The 18,619-nt window shown below is 35.9% G+C and overlaps 1 protein-coding gene across 1 annotated transcript in view; it reads right to left on the bottom strand.

Annotated features, from left to right (window-relative positions):
* Positions 1 to 18,619, bottom strand: part of LOC108716692 (androglobin) — a 122,205-nt gene that overhangs the window by 52,105 nt on the left and 51,481 nt on the right. Inside the window, exons 12-19 of the mRNA XM_018263054.2 lie at positions 15,324 to 15,414; positions 14,938 to 15,073; positions 14,028 to 14,073; positions 12,194 to 12,350; positions 10,295 to 10,358; positions 3,395 to 3,497; positions 3,151 to 3,286; positions 773 to 887 (exon numbers count right to left, since the gene is read on the bottom strand). Coding sequence (XP_018118543.1) covers positions 773 to 887; positions 3,151 to 3,286; positions 3,395 to 3,497; positions 10,295 to 10,358; positions 12,194 to 12,350; positions 14,028 to 14,073; positions 14,938 to 15,073; positions 15,324 to 15,414 — 848 coding nt within the window. The remainder of the gene's footprint in view (positions 1 to 772; positions 888 to 3,150; positions 3,287 to 3,394; positions 3,498 to 10,294; positions 10,359 to 12,193; positions 12,351 to 14,027; positions 14,074 to 14,937; positions 15,074 to 15,323; positions 15,415 to 18,619) is intronic.

The raw sequence follows: 18,619 nt of genomic DNA on the forward strand, positions 1-18,619 counted from the left end.
ATTATCTTCCCATGGTTCTGTTGTTAGGTTGCTAGGGGGCAGAGTGATATCACTCCAACTTGCAGTACAGCAGTAAAGAGTGACTGAAGTTTATCAGAGCACATGACTAGGGGCAGTTGAGAAACTGAGAATATGTCTAGCCCCAATGTCAGTTATAAAAAAATTCTGCTGGAGCAGCACTATTAACTGATGCATTTTGAAAAAAAAACTTCCCCATGACAAAAACTACAAATAATAAAAAATGAAAACCAATTGCAAATTGTCTCAGTTTATCGCTCTCTACATCATAATAAAAGTTAATTTAATGGTGAACAACCCCTTTAATGAGGCTGTGCTCATGCAGGAAATATTATTTTGATTTTATTTATGTTAGATTAGATGCCTTTTATTGTTCTCAGCATATTTTACCAGAAGTGAGGTTTAATTTAAATTTTCCAAATTATTGGTGGGTTGAGGTTCCACTTTTACATTCACAGGGGGCTGTACCCAGCTCTAAGAGAGATTGGTGCCTTTCAGAACAAGATTGTAGTACCCCACCAACAACATGGAGACCTTAAAACCAATGCAGTTGGGTGTGAATGTATATTTCAATTTCAAGGAGTACTTCAGTACTTCTATTAGTGACAGTCAATATACTAAAACCATAGTATAGTGTTTTGCTATATTGCATAATGTAGCCGTTTTCTTTGCAATGCACACATTAGCTTCCTTATTTCTTTTAAACTATTGTGAAACAAAGCAGAATTTCCTCAGATTCCATGGAAACACAAACCTTTTCTAGGTATGGCATAACTGTTTCTTCATCACCAAAGACAAATGGTTCTGTACTACAGAGGTGTATGTGGTGCCCGAAGGGGGAACTTGCTGTGAAACGTAAAACATGACGCCTGAAATAAAATACAGAAAAAAAGCAAAGTAAAACAATCAATATGTATACAATTTTAATTATTTTAAAATGCACTGTTCTGTTCCTACTAAAACTCCCATGACACGTTTAGAGACAAAATTACGAGCAAGATTTTACTTATGTGATAAAACACAAAGATGTTACTCAAATTCTGATATATAAAGCCTTGTAGGTCTGGAAACCTAGATTCCATATCTCTATTAAAATTGGAGCAGTGTTCAGTATGGATGGAAATTAACGAGGTGGCAAAAACATGCACTTTAAGAGCAGCAGATGTCTGTGTTAGTTACTATTAAAAGACCAGTGAGATCATATAGAGAAAAATTGTTTTTTTTTATAATCAAAATATCCAGCAAATATTTTTTTTAACAAATTTACAGTTTTATCAGAAACTATTATTACTTCTGGTTAAGTAATAAACTATTGTATTCTACACAGCTTTATCTACTATCATTTATGTAAGCATGTGGCCTATTGTCCTGTTCTACCTGATGGTTGCCCCATGGCTACACATCAGCTAATTTCATAAACTATATTTGAGTTTCTAAAGCAAACAGTCAGGTGTATCAGTTTAATAATTTTTTGTGTAACTGGCCAATTAAAGTGAAAATAGTTTTCACTGTTTGCCAGTTGCTTAAAGGGGTTGCCCACCTTCCAACCACTTTTTCAGTTATTTTCAGATTGTTCACCATCACCAGTAATAGACTTTTTTTTTTAGCTGCTTTCCAATTTTAAATTTTTACTTTTTTACAAAATTAACATTTAGGGGGTTATTTACTAAACTCCGAATGCAAAAATTACGAAAAAATAAAATCACAAATTTTTCAGAATCTATTAAACCCCAAGGATGGAAAAGTCTGAATCTCAAAATCCGGCAGCTCAGACCTGCAGAGGTTGCATATAAGTCAATGGGAGATTTTGATGTGCGCTGGTTTATTGGCAATACCACAAAGTTTTTGGAACAAAATTTTGAGTTTTCAGGTGAAAAATCTGAAAAAATCTTGAAAATCACAGCTGCCTTTAATGAAACTCAAGAATTGTGCTCAGCATGGTCAAATAAAAATGTATCAATTAACCCGCCCAAGCAGCTTCAGAAAGACATAAGAATGTCTTCAATATTACAAAAACTGTCACAAATAGTGATGGCCGAATTTCTCCTGTTCGGGAATTTCTCGCAAAAAGGACGAAACGTTGAAAAAAATTCTAAACAATTCCAATGCCGGCTCCAATTCCAATGCACATTAATGTCAATGAGCGCCTTTAATTGTCGCTGCAAATTTTTGCGACAATTTCGCGGGTTTATTCACCTGCGGCGAAACATGCAATTTTGCACGTTCCGAATAAATTCGCCCATCACTAGTCACAAATAGAAAATAGAAAGTAATTGAAAAAAGTCTATTTCTGGTGAACTATCTGAAAACAATGGAACTGAAAAAGTGTTGGAAAGTCAACAGAGTACTTTTAAGTAATTTCTTTCATATGGTAACTAATTAACTCTATCAAATATATTTTGCTATAATTTTACAAACAGACCAAAAAGAGAAACAAATCTACCTACAATGGTTTTGTTATTTAATAACACTTTATTCTGAAGACACTTTAATATACTTAAAGGTCATTAGGTTGTCAAGTAACAGAAAAGATGTAGAACAATTTCAATTGATAAAAACAGGGACATATATTATTTAATGGATCTTTCAGGCAAATAACTAAGTACAGCATGATTACTTTCCATTAGCAGCACATTCTTAAACCCATTATGCCTGGTCATATCTCTACAAGCAGCAAAAGGACTGCTTGGACACTTGTGCTTCTTGAAACCCATATACCAGTCCCCCTGCTCATGGTCTGTTTTTTGCACCAGAAGAAAAATATGGTGCAAAGATCAAAGTGCAGGGGCAACAGGTGCAAGGCAAGTGCTGTACTTTAGCCTGAAATAATTATGTCAGGTCTCCTTAGTGCCATGTTGTCTGCCATTCCTGGCTAGCACACGAATGCTGAACATGCTACAGGTGTGCCAGGTGATACCCATGTGCCATCCATGCCCTGCCCAACCTGTATGTAAAGCTTCATAAAGGGCAAATGTAGTGCAAAGTGCCCCCATGAGCTCTGCAGTTTTTTTTGCACTTGTCCCTATCATATGTAAAGCAAGCTTGAGTGGTGTTTCATGTTTTCGTAAAAAGGTTATACAGTTTATTAAAATATTGTATTGCATACATTCCTAAATAATCGACACAACTTACCCAGGAGGAAGACTAATCATAGTGGATTTTGTTACATATGTATGTATTTTTAAAACAACTGGTCCAGTGCATACATTTTTCCAGGAAAACTGCTCAGCAGTTAAAAGGCTTTTTTGCAATCCAGGTTCTTCTGTGACTGTAAATACATTTAATTAAAATGAAAAAACAAATGCCAGCATAGGAGGCTATTGCAAATATATCTACCACAAAAGACTAGCAGGTATTTTTCCTGGTTTTAACTTACAAGGTGAATCTCCCCAGTGTGCCAGAGCTGAAAAGCTAACTAAAACTTCTGTAGGCTTCAAGTTGTCTATATGCAAGTAATAAAACCCGCGTTCATCTGTTGTCTGCAATAGAAACAAATTACATGCATTATTTATTTTAGGATGTAATCCTAAATACTAAAGTTTTGGAATAATGTAGTTTACTTATAACAGAATTACTGTGAAAATCCTACTGCACTGAGATAATAATTCCATTGTTAATACATATGTGTGAAGTTGAAGTTCATATATCAACAGTTAAAGGAATGTTAAAATGTTTATAAAGCAGTATGCCATTAAATATACACTGACATCAGCACATACTTTCATGCTACTACCATATATTGTCTAAGTGCTGTGGTGTCATACAGACAGTTACCCGTGTACATGTTTTTGCTACTGCTGCAGAATTATTATGAATTATACAGCATGTTATGGGTAGGATAAATAAATGCTCAATACAAACACAAAATAACTGAAAAAGAATAATAGGTCTCATGAACATCTATGAGTTGGCATTTGATTCTATAGACAAAGAATTTGCCAATTTATACAGAAATCTCCTCTATATAGCATGGCAAAACTACTGTTTTGTGACTGAATGGACAGAGACTTAGGGGCACATTTACTTAGCTTGAGTGAAGGCTACTTGGACCATCGAATTGGCTACTTCGACCTTCGACTTCGAAACGAACGTTTCAAACTAAAAATCGTTCGACTATTCAAGGTACTGTCTCTTTAAAAAAAACCTTCGACCACCTACTTCGCCACCTAAAACCTACCGAGCATCATTGTTAAATGTTAAATCCTTCAAATCGAACGATTCAAAGGATTTTAATCCATTGATCGAACGATTTTCCTTCAATCAAAAAAAGCAAGGAAAGCCTATGGGAAAGGTCCCCATAGGCTTTCCTTGCTTTTTTTGATTGAAGGAAAATCATTCGATCAATGGATTAAAATCCTTGATATTCGACTCATAGTAAATGTGCCCTTTAAACTAGTACTATTACTTTATATTCTTTCTACAGTATGCCCCCTTTCTCAACATTAGTTCAATGAATTGGCTTGAAAATGAAACTAAAGTCACATTCTAATTCCTGGTCCGAATGAGCAAAGTCAAACAAATTGGCAGTCCACTGAGAAGCCATTTGTAGAAATAAACCCCTCCCTTCCCCAGATACAGATTATCGTTTTGGATAAAGATCAGATCATTATACAGATGTTTCTCAGTGAAACCTATATTCTTTTAGAGTGTGTTCTGATTATTAGCTGGCTGTTAGTGGGCAAAACACTTTGCCGTTTAGTTTTTTCACAATTTAATCCCAACAAAATTACATAATTTAATTCCAACAAGATTACACTTGCCTTTTCTCCTAATCTACCTATTGCATGTTTCATTTTTAAGGGACACCACTTGGGGGCATATTTATCAAAGGTCGAGTTATAGAGTTTTTTTTTTCAAATGAACTCAAACGACCTCGAAACTCGAATACAGGAAAGCTCCGAATTACAGAATGGCCGTCTCCCATAGACTCCATTTTATCCAAATGATCCAAATTTTAAAAAAGTATTACCTTTTTCTCTGTAATAATAAAACAATACCTTGTAAATGATCCAAACTCAGATATAAGTAATCCTTATGGGAAGCAAAACCAGCCTATTGGAAAGCCCCAGGCCCTGAGCATTATGGATAACAGGTCCCATACCTGTAGTATCTTATTTAAAAAAACTCGAATGTCTAAAACTCAAAATTGACTAGAAAACTCAAATTGAATTCAAATCTAATTCGACTAAACTCGAATCAAGTTTTGTCTCTGAAAAAAACTCTTATGTCAGGAAGGCTATTAACATCTTCAAATGAGTCACTGGACCTCTGCCATTGACTTTTACATTAACTTGGCAGGTTTTAGGTGGCTTACTATTGAATTCAAATTGTTCCCAGGGTCAAGGTATGATAAATCTCGAATTCAAGTTTGGATTATTCCCAACTCGAATTTGGGAGTTTTGACCAAGAATCCAACTCGAAAATTCAAATTTAAAATTTGAACCTTAATAAATCTGCCCCTTATTGTACCTACAATACCATATCTTCACTGTATTCTGAGTTATAAAAATCAATGGGAGCCAAAATACTGCTTCAGTCAGATGATAGAGTTAATGAAAAATTAACAACGTGCAAAGCCAGGTGCAATCCACCATCTCTTTGCATTTTGCCTTCCTTGACACATTCATTTCCACAGGTCTTGGCTATCTGTTTTGGGGTACAACACCTGTGAATAAAGATAACGAGAGTCTTCATCATACCCATTCATCATCATACCATACATAGTAGACCATACCTATATAGTGGTCTTAAGTAGTTTGGGATTCTGTTACTGCTAACAGAATATTACTTCACTGCACAGAAAAAGCTATGCACCTAAATACAGATAAATAACAATATAAGCTTTACTGCTAAATTGGCTGTGGAAAATGAAGGAAGGGCTATACAGTACATGGCATAAATAGGATGAACACTTTGATAAATAAATGCCAAGTTACAAATTTAGTACAGTAACCTGATTCAACGTGTATCATATAATTGGTAAGGAGAGTGATTAGTTAGCACATTCATTCCCTACAGAGATATTTCAACACCACTTAAAAGTGACGACTTTCACAGATTAATAGCATACTACATTTCTTGTAATAGGCATTAACACATTTGTTGCATTTTACTTTTTAAATAAGAAAGACCGTATTTGAGGAAAAACTGGAAACACTGTTATGTCTTACAAAGCATAATGAAATGTGTTGACATTAACCCTTTACCTATTAATCCACATAAAGTTGGAAAACCAGGTTCATATCCCCAACAATTGTTTTAGAACACATTATGCACCTTAAGTTAATTACTATTTCCTATCCATATTATGAAAGGGACCCCCTATATAATAAGCTGTTCCTTATCTTACAGCCTAATTGGCTATATAGCTGGGGGAAGGGAGGTACTTGTTTATAGAAAGGGTTTTTCAGTGAACTTCTAATAGCTTTAATTGTGCTCAGACAAGTCAGGAACACTGCAGCATGGCATCCTTCCAGCACAAGTGTATGCTACTTATGTTGCAGGTTGTTTGTATTCTAAAACCAAACACTAAAGACACTGCCTTTCTCTTGGAGTTTGTATATTTTAACATGCTACTCATCCTCTGAAGTGGATTCTCAATGGATACATTTTCAGTTTCATTGTCTATTGTGCAATACGTTTTGAGTTTTGCCTTTAGCTTGCCATGTTATTGCTACTGCTTTTCTTTTATAGGAGTCTATTTACTTTCTTGCTGGCTTCTCTTGGAATGTCTTCTGTCACTGCAGGCCTGTATTGTTCTTTAAGTCTCTCGTTTCCTAAAGCCTTTCCATTACCAAAGGGAAATTAAACAGATTATTCAGTATCTGTTGCTTTCAGTGGTGTTTTGGTACAGCATGTGTGAATGTGATAGGGGCATTAGACTGTAAACTCCACTAGGACAGGGAATGTCAATGATGTATAATCCCTGTAAAGAATATGACAGCACTGTATAGAGAGAATAATAATCATAATAATAATTTAGGCAAAAAAAACAAGCACCAGACCCAGCACTTCATGTGTTTTCCATTCAAGTGTATGGGATATGGCAGTGGCAATCTCAGGTCCTTCTCCGTCATCTGAAATACTTCAGCAGAGATGCCCTGAGCACCATAAGCCTAAAAAATGTATACTATTTTCATCAAATAATAGTTACTAACCAGTAATTAGACAAGTAACTCTTCTCTAATATGGCTAAAGTTGTTAAAGGGGTTGTTCACCTTTGTATAATGTTTGGTAAGATATAGTGAGCGATATTCTGAGGCAAGTTGCAATAGGTTTTAATTTTTCATTATTTGTGGCTTTTGAGTTATTTAGCATTCCAGTTTGCAATTTCAGTAGTCTGGTTGTCATGCTCCAAATTACTCTAGCAACCATGCATTGATTTGAATAAGAAACTGGCATACAAATAGCAGGGGGCCTGAATAGAAAGATGAGTAATAAAAGTAGCAATAAATAGGTAGCCTTAGAGAGCATTCATTTTTGTTTAACCATTAAAGGAGAAGGAAAGTCATTTGGCATTTGGGGGTGCCAAATGTTAGGAACCCCAAGTGATTGTATTTACTTACCTAACACTTCAAGCCAACACCATGGAGTGCTCCTCTTCCTGCTTCTTCTTTCTTCTCACGGCTGCACATGGACAGTAGAGCAAAGAGCCAAACTTTAATGAAAAAGCCAGCTATTTCATTCTACTTCGCATGCGTCTGCCCCTGGAAATTTGAAGAGTGAAGAAGCAGGAAGAGGATCACTCTGTGGTGCTCGATGGAAGAAACCCGGGCCTGTGCAGTTTTCTGCTGATAGGAGCACCGGCCCGGGTGTCAGGTAAGTAAGTACAATCACTGTGGGGTGCCTAACATTTGGCACCCCCAAGTGCCAAATTACTTTCCTTCTCCTTTTATGATTAAACAAAAATGATTACTGTCTCTGAATCCATGTGATATTGTAAAAACATCTGATTTACAGTGGCCTACCACTATCTTCTAAATTTTGTCTGAATCCTGTGTTATTGTAAGACAATCTGGCATGTTGTGGCTAAACACGATTCCCTTAAACATATTTTGTTTCCATTTAAGAATGCAGACTGAAATAGAATGTAGTGTTTGTCCCATGTGTGCCTGCATTGGAGTTTATATTATTTGTAATCGATGTGGATGTCTAATTACAATTTGCATAGGAGTCTACAGACATTTCAGTAAATAATTCATTGCATAAATAGACTGTTGCTAAAAGAGACCAAAAGAACTAAGGTCAAAAAGTTCAACAAAGTCTCAAGAGCAAAACTGGTTTCTTTATCTTTGTCTCTCAACTTGTCCTTTGTCACCTTGCATCAATAATTTAAACTAGATAATTGTATCTTTAGATTCCCATTGACCTAAATAAATCACATTGGATGAAAGGATTTCTCGGTATGAACAAATGCATTTAAAACTGAAATGAAAGCTTTGTGTGTGTAAAAATATTTTACATAATTAAAGATAATTTAATTCTCAATAACCTTCAATATACATTCATTGAAAATATTCAGTGATTCTAGAGTTATTTGTAAATGAGTTTGCAAGTGAAGGCAGTTCCTTTATACCATTCCTCTCGTTCCCCTGACTACTCATACCATTCCACCATTTTATCACACCATTGCACCTCTCCTCCATTCAAGACTCTTATTCAAATAATTCCTTCTGTACTTAACAGGACTGCTAAAAGGGAGACTAACAGATGTGTGCAAGGCATTGTGGGAACTGGAACCTTTGCAGGAGAAAAGGTGATTTCTGATATTATTTGAGTTAAAATAACTCAAATAATTTAATTCATATATACTGGAAAAGCCGGGTCGGAACTAGGTGTAGGCAGAAAATTAGATGACACATATGATATAGAAGAAGAAGATTTGCACACAGTATGACTGGAATTCTTGCTGTGGTATAGCCATATAGCAACATCTGTAATGATGAGTGGTATCCACTCACATTAGTTCCTTTCATTATGTTTTTGCTAGATTTTTGGGGAAACCAGTGTACTAGAAAGAAGCCCATGCACTTACCACAATTTGTTGTGTGCACTTACCTCAAAATGTGTTTGCTCATATGAGCAGATGGCCTTTAGAAAACATTGGTCTGGTTTAGGCTGGTGAAATACCATTATAAAGATAGAGCAGCCACTTTTAAATCTCATTATCAACATCATCCTTTCCATGATAATTTTCTCCATTGTGAAAATTCTCTAGAGAATTTTCCCTACTTCTATTGTATGGGAAAAATATACCGGCAAATTTTCACAGAGAGTTTACACCAGGAGAAAATTTCTCTTAAAAAAGTGTACTTATTATTTTTACTAAATATGAGATATGTTGTGAAAATACACCTGGTGAATTGAGGTGAACTTCGGTAAAGTTGAAAAGATGAACAGAAAATTCATACTTTAGTAAATGTGCCCCATAGTATTATATAACTATCGGTGAATAATATAATCAGTGTGCAATCTGGAAAAGAGTAATATTAGAGATATACAGTCCATGTAGTCGAAACACAGAAAGAAATCTTCAGCGCTCGGTCTAACTCATGATATGGCATTAACCAGCTGCTGTAGACACCAGTGTCCCAGTGCCCGGACTAACCCACATTCTGGAGTTGACCAGCTCCCGAAAACGATAAAAAGCCAATATTTGTACACAAAGAGAAAGAGAAAATTTGCCAGCGCTCGGTTTGCCTTTAAAAAATAATTACAAAAAATTAGTTGTTAGTTAGTTAGTATTATTCACAGGTGTATGTTTGTTGGCTGGGGCTTAAAAGCTCCCAGCTTTCCCACTAGAGCTCCTGAGCTAAGGGTAAGTGCACAGTGGTCTTACTACTTACTACTACACACTGGTTGCTGGGGGACTTGATTTTAACTGCACCACAAACTTATAATGCTCACAAACAGTGTAGGACTCATGTACAAAGGGGGCCTTGACGTGACCCATGAGCTTGCATATTTCGGCAAAAGTGTGGTACTAACACTAATTTTTGTAATTATTTTTTAAAGGCAAACCGAGTGCTGGCAAATTTTCTCTTTATCTTTGTGTACAGTACAGCTGTGCCAAACATTAAGTAAAGATGGAAAATAGGGGTGCTACTATATCTGTCTTCTTGCTGTCTTATAGTCTTTATTAAAAATACTTCCCTGTCTAGTTGCCAGCATTCAGGCTTGGCAGAGTAAAGCATAAAAGCAGAAATGAATAAAACCAATCTGAGAGGAAAGTGACATTGAATGTCCTTTGAAAAGAAACAATAAAAAAATACTTTACCTTGAAGTCTGATTTCCGGCATGTGTAAGGATAGGTATTTGGTTTGTGAAAAACATATAAAGTCCTGTAAATGCAAACAAAAAAAATATTATTTATAATAAATTATCATGATATACTGTAGAAATATAAAACAGCATTATGCTTTAAAGATTTTCTTTGGAGAATTTGAAACCCAAGTAACAGCTGTGGATTAACTCATATATTTCAAATTAACTTCAATCAATCAACTTTTACTTGCTGTGGGAAACCCAAAGAAGCACCAAGCAATAGCCCACATTGGAAAAAAATAGGCATCAATAACAGACTTTCTGGGCAAACAGCACAGCAGATAGTTGGGCATAAAGGATATTTATTGGGTATGCCTTTCATTAAGAAATTTAACCTAATTATGTTACTGTATTTCAATCATGAAAATGATAATACATTTCTGAAAAAATAAGTGTAAAAGAAAACCTTTGCTGCTAAGAATGAGCAAAGTTCTTGACTTCTACAAGCAGTCACTCAGATGGTATAGCTGCAGCATAAAACTTGACAACATGAAAAAGTATTGTTATATTTAAATTATACCTGTCTACACTGGAATATTATCTATTACTTTGATCCTTGGAGTTAGTTTAAAATGTAGAATCTCAACAAATAAGACATTTGTCGGTGTGGTTTATCACACGTTCTGCTGCAGACATTTACATTTTGTACTGTACATTATGTACAGGCTTATTATTTCTAGGTCTCCAATGTATTTCAAAAGCAATTAGCCAATTTAATATAGAGACAAATTGGGAACTCTTGGGAAATAGGTGAAAGATTTGTCTCCTTTTCAAATACAAAAATAAAATCTCATCCTACTGCAGCACAATTCTTTCATTACAGTTTTAGTTAGAGTACTCTATTAGGACTGGGATAGTCATGTTGATTAATTTAGGGGATTTGTATCATGAACAATTATAATATATCTGGGCATCACGCACCAGTGTGGTAAACAACTTTTTTCTATTAACCCTTTAAGTGCCACATATCGTAGAATCTACGATCTGTAGATAAAAGGATGCAAGTGCCACAGAAATTAGGTTATTCAATCTGCAGCACTTCCAGGTTGGGGAGCGGAGAAGCACCTTGTTCCACACCCCTAGGCAACCAGCAAAGTGAAGTTCCACCACTAGAGTGAAATTCCGCCACTCTCCATTAATTTCTATAGGATTTTTATAGGCGTTTTTATCAAAGGGTGAACTTTCACTTTCACCCATTGATAAATACGCCTTTCAAAATCCAATAGAAATGAATTGAGAGTTGCGGAATTTCACTCTAGTGGCGGAACTTCACTCTTTGATAAATTTACCCTTTGGAGTTCATATTTAGGATGTTTTATGCTGATACGTTAAGAAATGTGGGGCATATAATGGGGTAAAATGCAAGTTTTGTGACAATTTTCAGCAATTTCATAACAAAACACTATTATCAGCATAGCTTTACAGCTTGCGGTAGAAAGACATACTGTATTTACCCATTTTCGATTTGTCAGACTGTGTACTTTCAGAAAATATATGGTTTTCTAGGGTTTCCATTCTGTTAGGGGGTGTTATGGCACATAATACAAAAACTGGCTGCTCATATTACAGCAGCCAGAGTGTCAGCCATGAAAATTGATATGCACTATTTTCATTTGGGTGCCTCTGTATGCCACATAGTTTGGTAAATCTATGCATATTGGCCATAAAAGTGTTCAGCAGACCCCACGGCATTCATATTATTGGGATATTTAATGCAGAAATGATACAAATGTGGGGCATTTACTTAGTCCTGAATATAATAAAAATGTGCACACACGGTGGAATATTGCATACTCCCAATACTCCCAATATTATTGAGTCTGACTACGAAATTAACTTTACAGGAACTTACTGGAAACACTTGCAGAAGTCTGAAAAATCCATCCATGTTTGTGTGGGGGGCAGTTTCTTTTCCATTACTTTATTTTCCGGGTTTTTTTCTATACCATGAGTTGGTTGATTAGACATAGATGTGCACATATCTAGAGGTGTGTTTTCTGTGACACCATCTTATTCCATGTAAAACAAAACATGATAAAGTTACATTGCAATGCAATAGCTTCTTTTACAAAACTGTTTTGAAGCCAACTAGTATACCATTAAGTACTATTACACGCAACACAGTATTTTGATTGCAACAGGTTTCCAACTTCTGTAGGCTGCTTTATAAACTGTGGGAATTTCAAATAGTTTCAAATGCAAACTGTCTCAAAGCTGAATGAGTGTTAAGAAATTATATGTGTAGCGCTATAGTAAACTGACTTGTGCTAGGGCAGTTTTAGCTACTTTCCTTTGTGGGCTGAGACCACAGATGAGCTCTCTTTCTCAGGGGTAAGCCCTCGCAACGGTGTCGAGGCAAGGGTGTAGTGTAACTGTAACCTTGTGCGGTAGCACAATGATGGGCGCCAGTAGTTCTTTAACAGTTGAACAAAGAACAGTATTTATTGAACATAGATCATTTAGCACATTAATCCACAATGGAGTATAGAACATACACAGCAGCATAAAGGAAGCATATACTCACAGCACGTATAGGCTGAATCCCCACAGGCTAGGGAATATACAGCAGAGAGTAAGTTGACAGCGTGTGATGGGTATTGCCCAGTTTTCAGGATATCTTCCAGTGGCAGACTAGGGGAACTCCTGACATCCCTATCTCAACACTTGGTTCCTTACTCTGGGTCAGTAATACCCTGGGATCTTAATCCCTCCAATTTCCTCAGCGGAGCCTTGAGCTGCTCAACTAAATAACCTCTCTATCACTCCTAGAGCGATCTATAAAACGAGTATAGCTGTCTAATTACTAGGGCCAAAGCGCCTAGGGTCAGCACTACCCATTCCCTTCCAGCCTGCTTGGTTGGGCTAAAGCAATGGACCCAGAGCACATGGTTCCTAAACCTTTTATACTCTGGCACAGTGCCATCTGGTGTACACTGTGTGAACTACAGGGGTTACATAAGCACAAGGTCCCCATAAGGACCCACTGAGGTGTCCATGTTACTAGGGATGTGCCTGTCTGTAAAGTGTAAGGGTCTCTAAGATTTTCACATCCCTACATATGTAATGGACATGTAAATAGAAAATAGGTAGATGAAGGTGGAAAAGGAGTAAAAAAAAAAGGAGCAAAAACTGTAGGGAACTTTTGGAAGATAATGAATAGTGATGAGCGAATTTGCGCCGCAAAAAAATTCGCAAAACGTCGCCGGCGTCTAGTTTTTGACGCCGGCGCCCGTTTTTGACGCCGTCCGTTTTTCCGAAAAAATTTTTTTGACGCCGGCGAATTTTTTACGCGATTTTTCGCGGGCGTTTCGCGAATTTATTCGCTGCCGGCGAATTTTTTATGCGAATTTTCGCGGGCGTTTTGCGGATTTATTCGCTGCCGGCGAATCGCGCAAATTCGCCGCGAATTTGCGCCTGACGCATAAATTCGCCCATCACTAATAATGAAGATAAAAATGTGCAAATCTAGAGGAAAAAAGAAGGATACATGAAAATGTAATGGAATTGCAATATATCTGAGAGAAGTGAAGGTGTGTAGAAAGGGAAGAAGAAAATAGTTTGGTGAACAAGCCCCTCCTTAATTTCCCAAGTAGGCTCACAATTACCAAGTCTTTCACAGTATGTTAAACTGTTACCTGGTAACTCTTTTGTTAAGAATTAACTTAAAACAAAACCTGCTAAATTACCTGTTCCTTTGTTCAATCCAGTAGCATCTTTAATGATGGAACTTGCCTATATGTGTAGAGAAAAAACATCCAAAACAAAAACAGTGTTATTAAAATATGCCTGGTTCAATGTGCAAAGTTTTAAATTCTGGTGCAAATTGCCATGTTTTTTATGCCTATTTTTCCTGAATTGTTTTTTAGCTCTAAAAATTGTGTAGTTAACTAACCACTCTCAACCACAAAAAAATGTATATTTATTAAAAAAAAAACACTAAAAACATGAATACAAAACTTTGCTATCTAAAAGCTATCAAGGTCATGTAGAAGTCAATGGGATTTGTCATTTTCCAATTGTAAAATCTTTAATGTCATTTTTTAGAGGTTTTCTGGGTTTTTTTTCCATTTAAATGTGCAAAACAATGCAAGCATAGCAAGGTTTTCGTATTAGTATTCAGATCAGTTCCATATTTTTATTACTTTCTGTTTTTTATATTAGGTTGTTTTAATAAATGACTTGGCATTTGCGATTTTAGAAACATTCATGTGGTTTCTACAACCTCTATAACCACTAAAATCAAAATGTTGATAAGTGGGCCTCTTGATGTGGAGTTATTTCACAGCACCATTGTAGACACCTGCTAAATAACGTGCCATAACTTGTGCATTCATTTACCAATGAGGATGCACATTAGCACCTATAACATTTCACTACATTGCTGCTGTCAGTGTCACAAAAAAAATCACAAAATAGAGTTACAGTGTAGCTAAGACCCACTGTCATCTCAAAATAGTTTTCAAAAAGGACATAAGAACATCATACATTCACCTTGAAGTTAACTTTTAGTATATTATAGAGTAGTCTATAGCATTCTTTATTAGTGTCTCCACAGGGGTTTGGGAACTTTTCATCAAAAATAAAATCTTTTATTACCTCAGTTTCATCTCCAGCACATAACTGAAGACTTTTGATAATGTTATTGCTTTCAACATTTTCCTCTGTTTCATTGAGAGAAGCCAGACTAAATGCTGCTAAAGAGCTTCTACTTGGAGAAGTCTGGACCTTGCTTCTGCGAATAAATAATACAGACATAAGGTTTAGTATATTGCAAGAGGTACTGTACTTATATTATCTGTGTTTCATTAATGGTTCTACTCCTTTGAGGATGGAAAGGATTTCATTGTAAACTGCTTTTTGCTTCTCAATGTCCTGGATGTTTTCGAGCTGGAGGGGATAACTACTACATGAATGTACTGAATACTGAATGTATTTGCACAAATTAGTGACAACTCAAGTAGATGATCAAGATTAATGCTTACACTTCTGTAGGTACGTTGATTGAATTAAGTCGAAAATTGAGAAAAGGGGTACTAATTTCAACAAACTGCTCGGGTTGTTTCTCTACGGGTTCTGTAGGACAGAGACAAAAACAAAGAAATAAAAGTAAATGTGAATTTCAGCAATGACATAAGCAGCCAGTATATAATGTAGTAGATATTTTCCTAAATTGTATGCAAATAATTATTGTATGTACGATATGTCTTAAAACATACCAAAGACTAGGAGAATAACTCAGCCTATTAGGACTCCTGTAATACGACAAGGAAGTAAATCAGTACTAGATTTCCTGCAGTAGCAGAATAGGGCTACATATGTATCTTTGTATCTTAACCAAGCTGATTTATTTTTATTTATTATCAAAAAGTCTAGTTGAAAAGTAAGAACATAGATTTGTGTCTTTCCTAAATACAAAAGTTCAACTCAGAACCAGAATGAAGTTCTTTAACAAGATCTCCTAAAACTTCTAAACATTCCTCTGGATTTAAATACACCCTTACTATATGTACCTAACTTAGTAGAGACCGTTCTGTACTTTCATGTCTCAACAAATTACTTCTATCACAGGCCACAGCTTTATCATAGGTCAATGTAATATCCACCATAGTGTAACCTTTCAACAAATCTGTCCCACAGTAAGCTTGCCTGCTGCTGAAAGGCATCCCACATGGGGCATGTTCATAAAAGACATAAACATAATCACTGAAACATTATATTCAGTGTGATCACTTTCAGGAAAAGATTAAAGCTTACCTTACTAGGAAACTTGAAAAAGAGGCTGGCACAAGCCTGAACCCACTAAATAGTAAAGCCGGAGTCAGATTGTAAAAGGATTAAAAAAGCTTACATTTCATTTTCCACAATTAAGAACCATAGGCCGTGTTTCTCAATTATGGAAAATAAAATGTAAGCTTTTTTAATCCTTTTACAATCTAACTCCGGCTTTACTATTTCTTGGGTCCAGGCTTGTGCCAGCCTCTTTTTCAAGTTTCCTGGTATCTGCTCCCCTTGCTGGGGGAGTGTGCACCCGGGCCCACTGTGTATAGCGGTAAACCCATTCCATGCATCTAAACTTAGCACATACTGGTTATATATTTGTATAGTTTGCTTACCTTACTACCCTGAATTGAAAACAACATGCCTAAGAATGGCATATCTGTGATGTTGATCTCGTATGTAAATGCCATACATTGAACTGCCTTATTACAATATTGCACAAAGATTAAAAATAACTGTTCCATCTTGTGACAAATATTTATGCAGTCATTGGTCTAACTGAAACAATCCTGGACCTATATGGATATCAATTTGCAAAGATGTGGTGCCACTCCCACCAGCCCATGAATAGGTTGGCGTAAGTGGGACTAATAAAAGCTTCACACTATGGCTCAGAACATTTAATATGGTTTATAAAGATTCTTTTTAAATTATGAAGTCATTTTCTGGTGCTCTGTGATGCACACTTTTTTATTGGTTGGACAAGAGTTTAGGAGATACACAGCAGATTTAAATGCAGGGCCTAATTCTGTGTCCCTGAGTCCCTGCACATTATTTTTATCAGGAGTACATTATTGTATATTCTTCTTTCCATGAGGCATAACTGATCTCCAATGTTATGATGAACGTCTTCCAGCAGGCAGCAGTGGTTCTTTGTACATTATTTCAGCCACATTGAAGATGCTCTAGTTTTGGTTCAGACCGGCAAAGCGCGAAAAAGAAAATGCCAAATAAAAAGAGACTAGAAAGAGAATTTAGGGTGAATATGCAAACATATTACAAATTCAACAAACATGATTTTATAAAGTGAACTAGGGGGGCTATCAGGTTATCAAAGCAGAAGAAAGAATTATCAGTAAAAAGAGCTACTCACAACAATCAATATTTTCATAGAATTTATGATACCTATATGGACATCTAATCAAATTATTTTTACTGCCTCTTTTAATCTCTTTTGAATCTCAAAATTTTTAACATTTTGCAAGAATAAGTGAAATATATCTTAAAATTCCCACATTGGCATGAGAAAAACAATACTATTAGTGGAGGTGCTATAACAGTATAAAGCTCCTAGCTTTATTTAGCTAAGCAGTTTAGCACTCTATCAGAGTACTTCTCTGCTTCTCTATCAGTTAGCAGGAAAACCCCTACCTACTTGGCACAAAATTACAGCCACAGACTTTTATTCCAGATAAATAAAAACCGGTACAAATTTGTGACCCACAGAACTTTTGTATAAATCGTCAACAAAAGAAACCTGAATATGAACTTTTTGTTACATTAAACAATACTGAAATAGTATCTGCTGTTTCCCTTATGCCTTGTATATATAATCATTGTATAATTGTATCATCACAATAACGTGTAATGGTAACACACTGAACGGCTTGAAATCTCTATTGACTTTTGTTTCCTTGTTTTGGAACTTTTTACCCAAACTTGAAAAATGGTATTTTCCTGGTAATAACAGAAGCTTTAGCTCTGTTATTAAAGTCTGCAGATACTGTTTAGACCTCCATAATAAAGACATGATATATGACTAGTGTCACAATCAGGAGCACACAAATCTTAAGCTAGTGCCACACTGCCTGAATATTAACAGTGATATTTTTATGAGAAGAAAAATGATTGATTTTATGGTTTTGCAGATGTAGTTTGTATGATGGTTTACTTGAAACATTTCCTTGATGCTCCAAGTGTAATGACAAATGAATGCTCACAAGAAAATACTTTATTTTTTGCAGTCTGGTATTATGATCAAAACATTTTGAATAGGGCAATGGTAATATGCTATGTACTTTAATTCCTTTAATATACAAATTCATATTAAGTAGGTTCATTATCTGACTGGGACAGATTTTTAACTTATAATAAGCAGTGGTCAATATTTACTGAGCCACCCAGTTAAAAATAGGGGCAACATTGATAATAGCGCAGAAGAGGAAAGGGTCAAAGCTAAAAAATATTTGCATTATGACAGTAAATGACACTGAGTGCAGTTGAAGGTGCAGTGAGGAAGCAGTAGGATACATTAAATGATATATCCATTCATTATTTACAATAGATATCCATAGTAAAAACTATCAATCATAGAACTATACTGCCCCGAGGCCCGGATTTGTGGAAAGGCCACCTAGGCCCGGGCCTAGGGTGGCAGGATTTTAGGGGGGGGCTTGCTGCCCAACCACACCCACATTGGTTCAAAAACACTGGGAATGCGCTGGAGATACAATCATTTTTCAAATTTCCCCATTGATGATGAAAATTTGCACGAATAAAG

Source organism: Xenopus laevis, chromosome 5L (genome assembly GCF_017654675.1).
Source record: "Xenopus laevis strain J_2021 chromosome 5L, Xenopus_laevis_v10.1, whole genome shotgun sequence".
Taxonomy (NCBI): Eukaryota; Metazoa; Chordata; class Amphibia; order Anura; family Pipidae; genus Xenopus; species Xenopus laevis.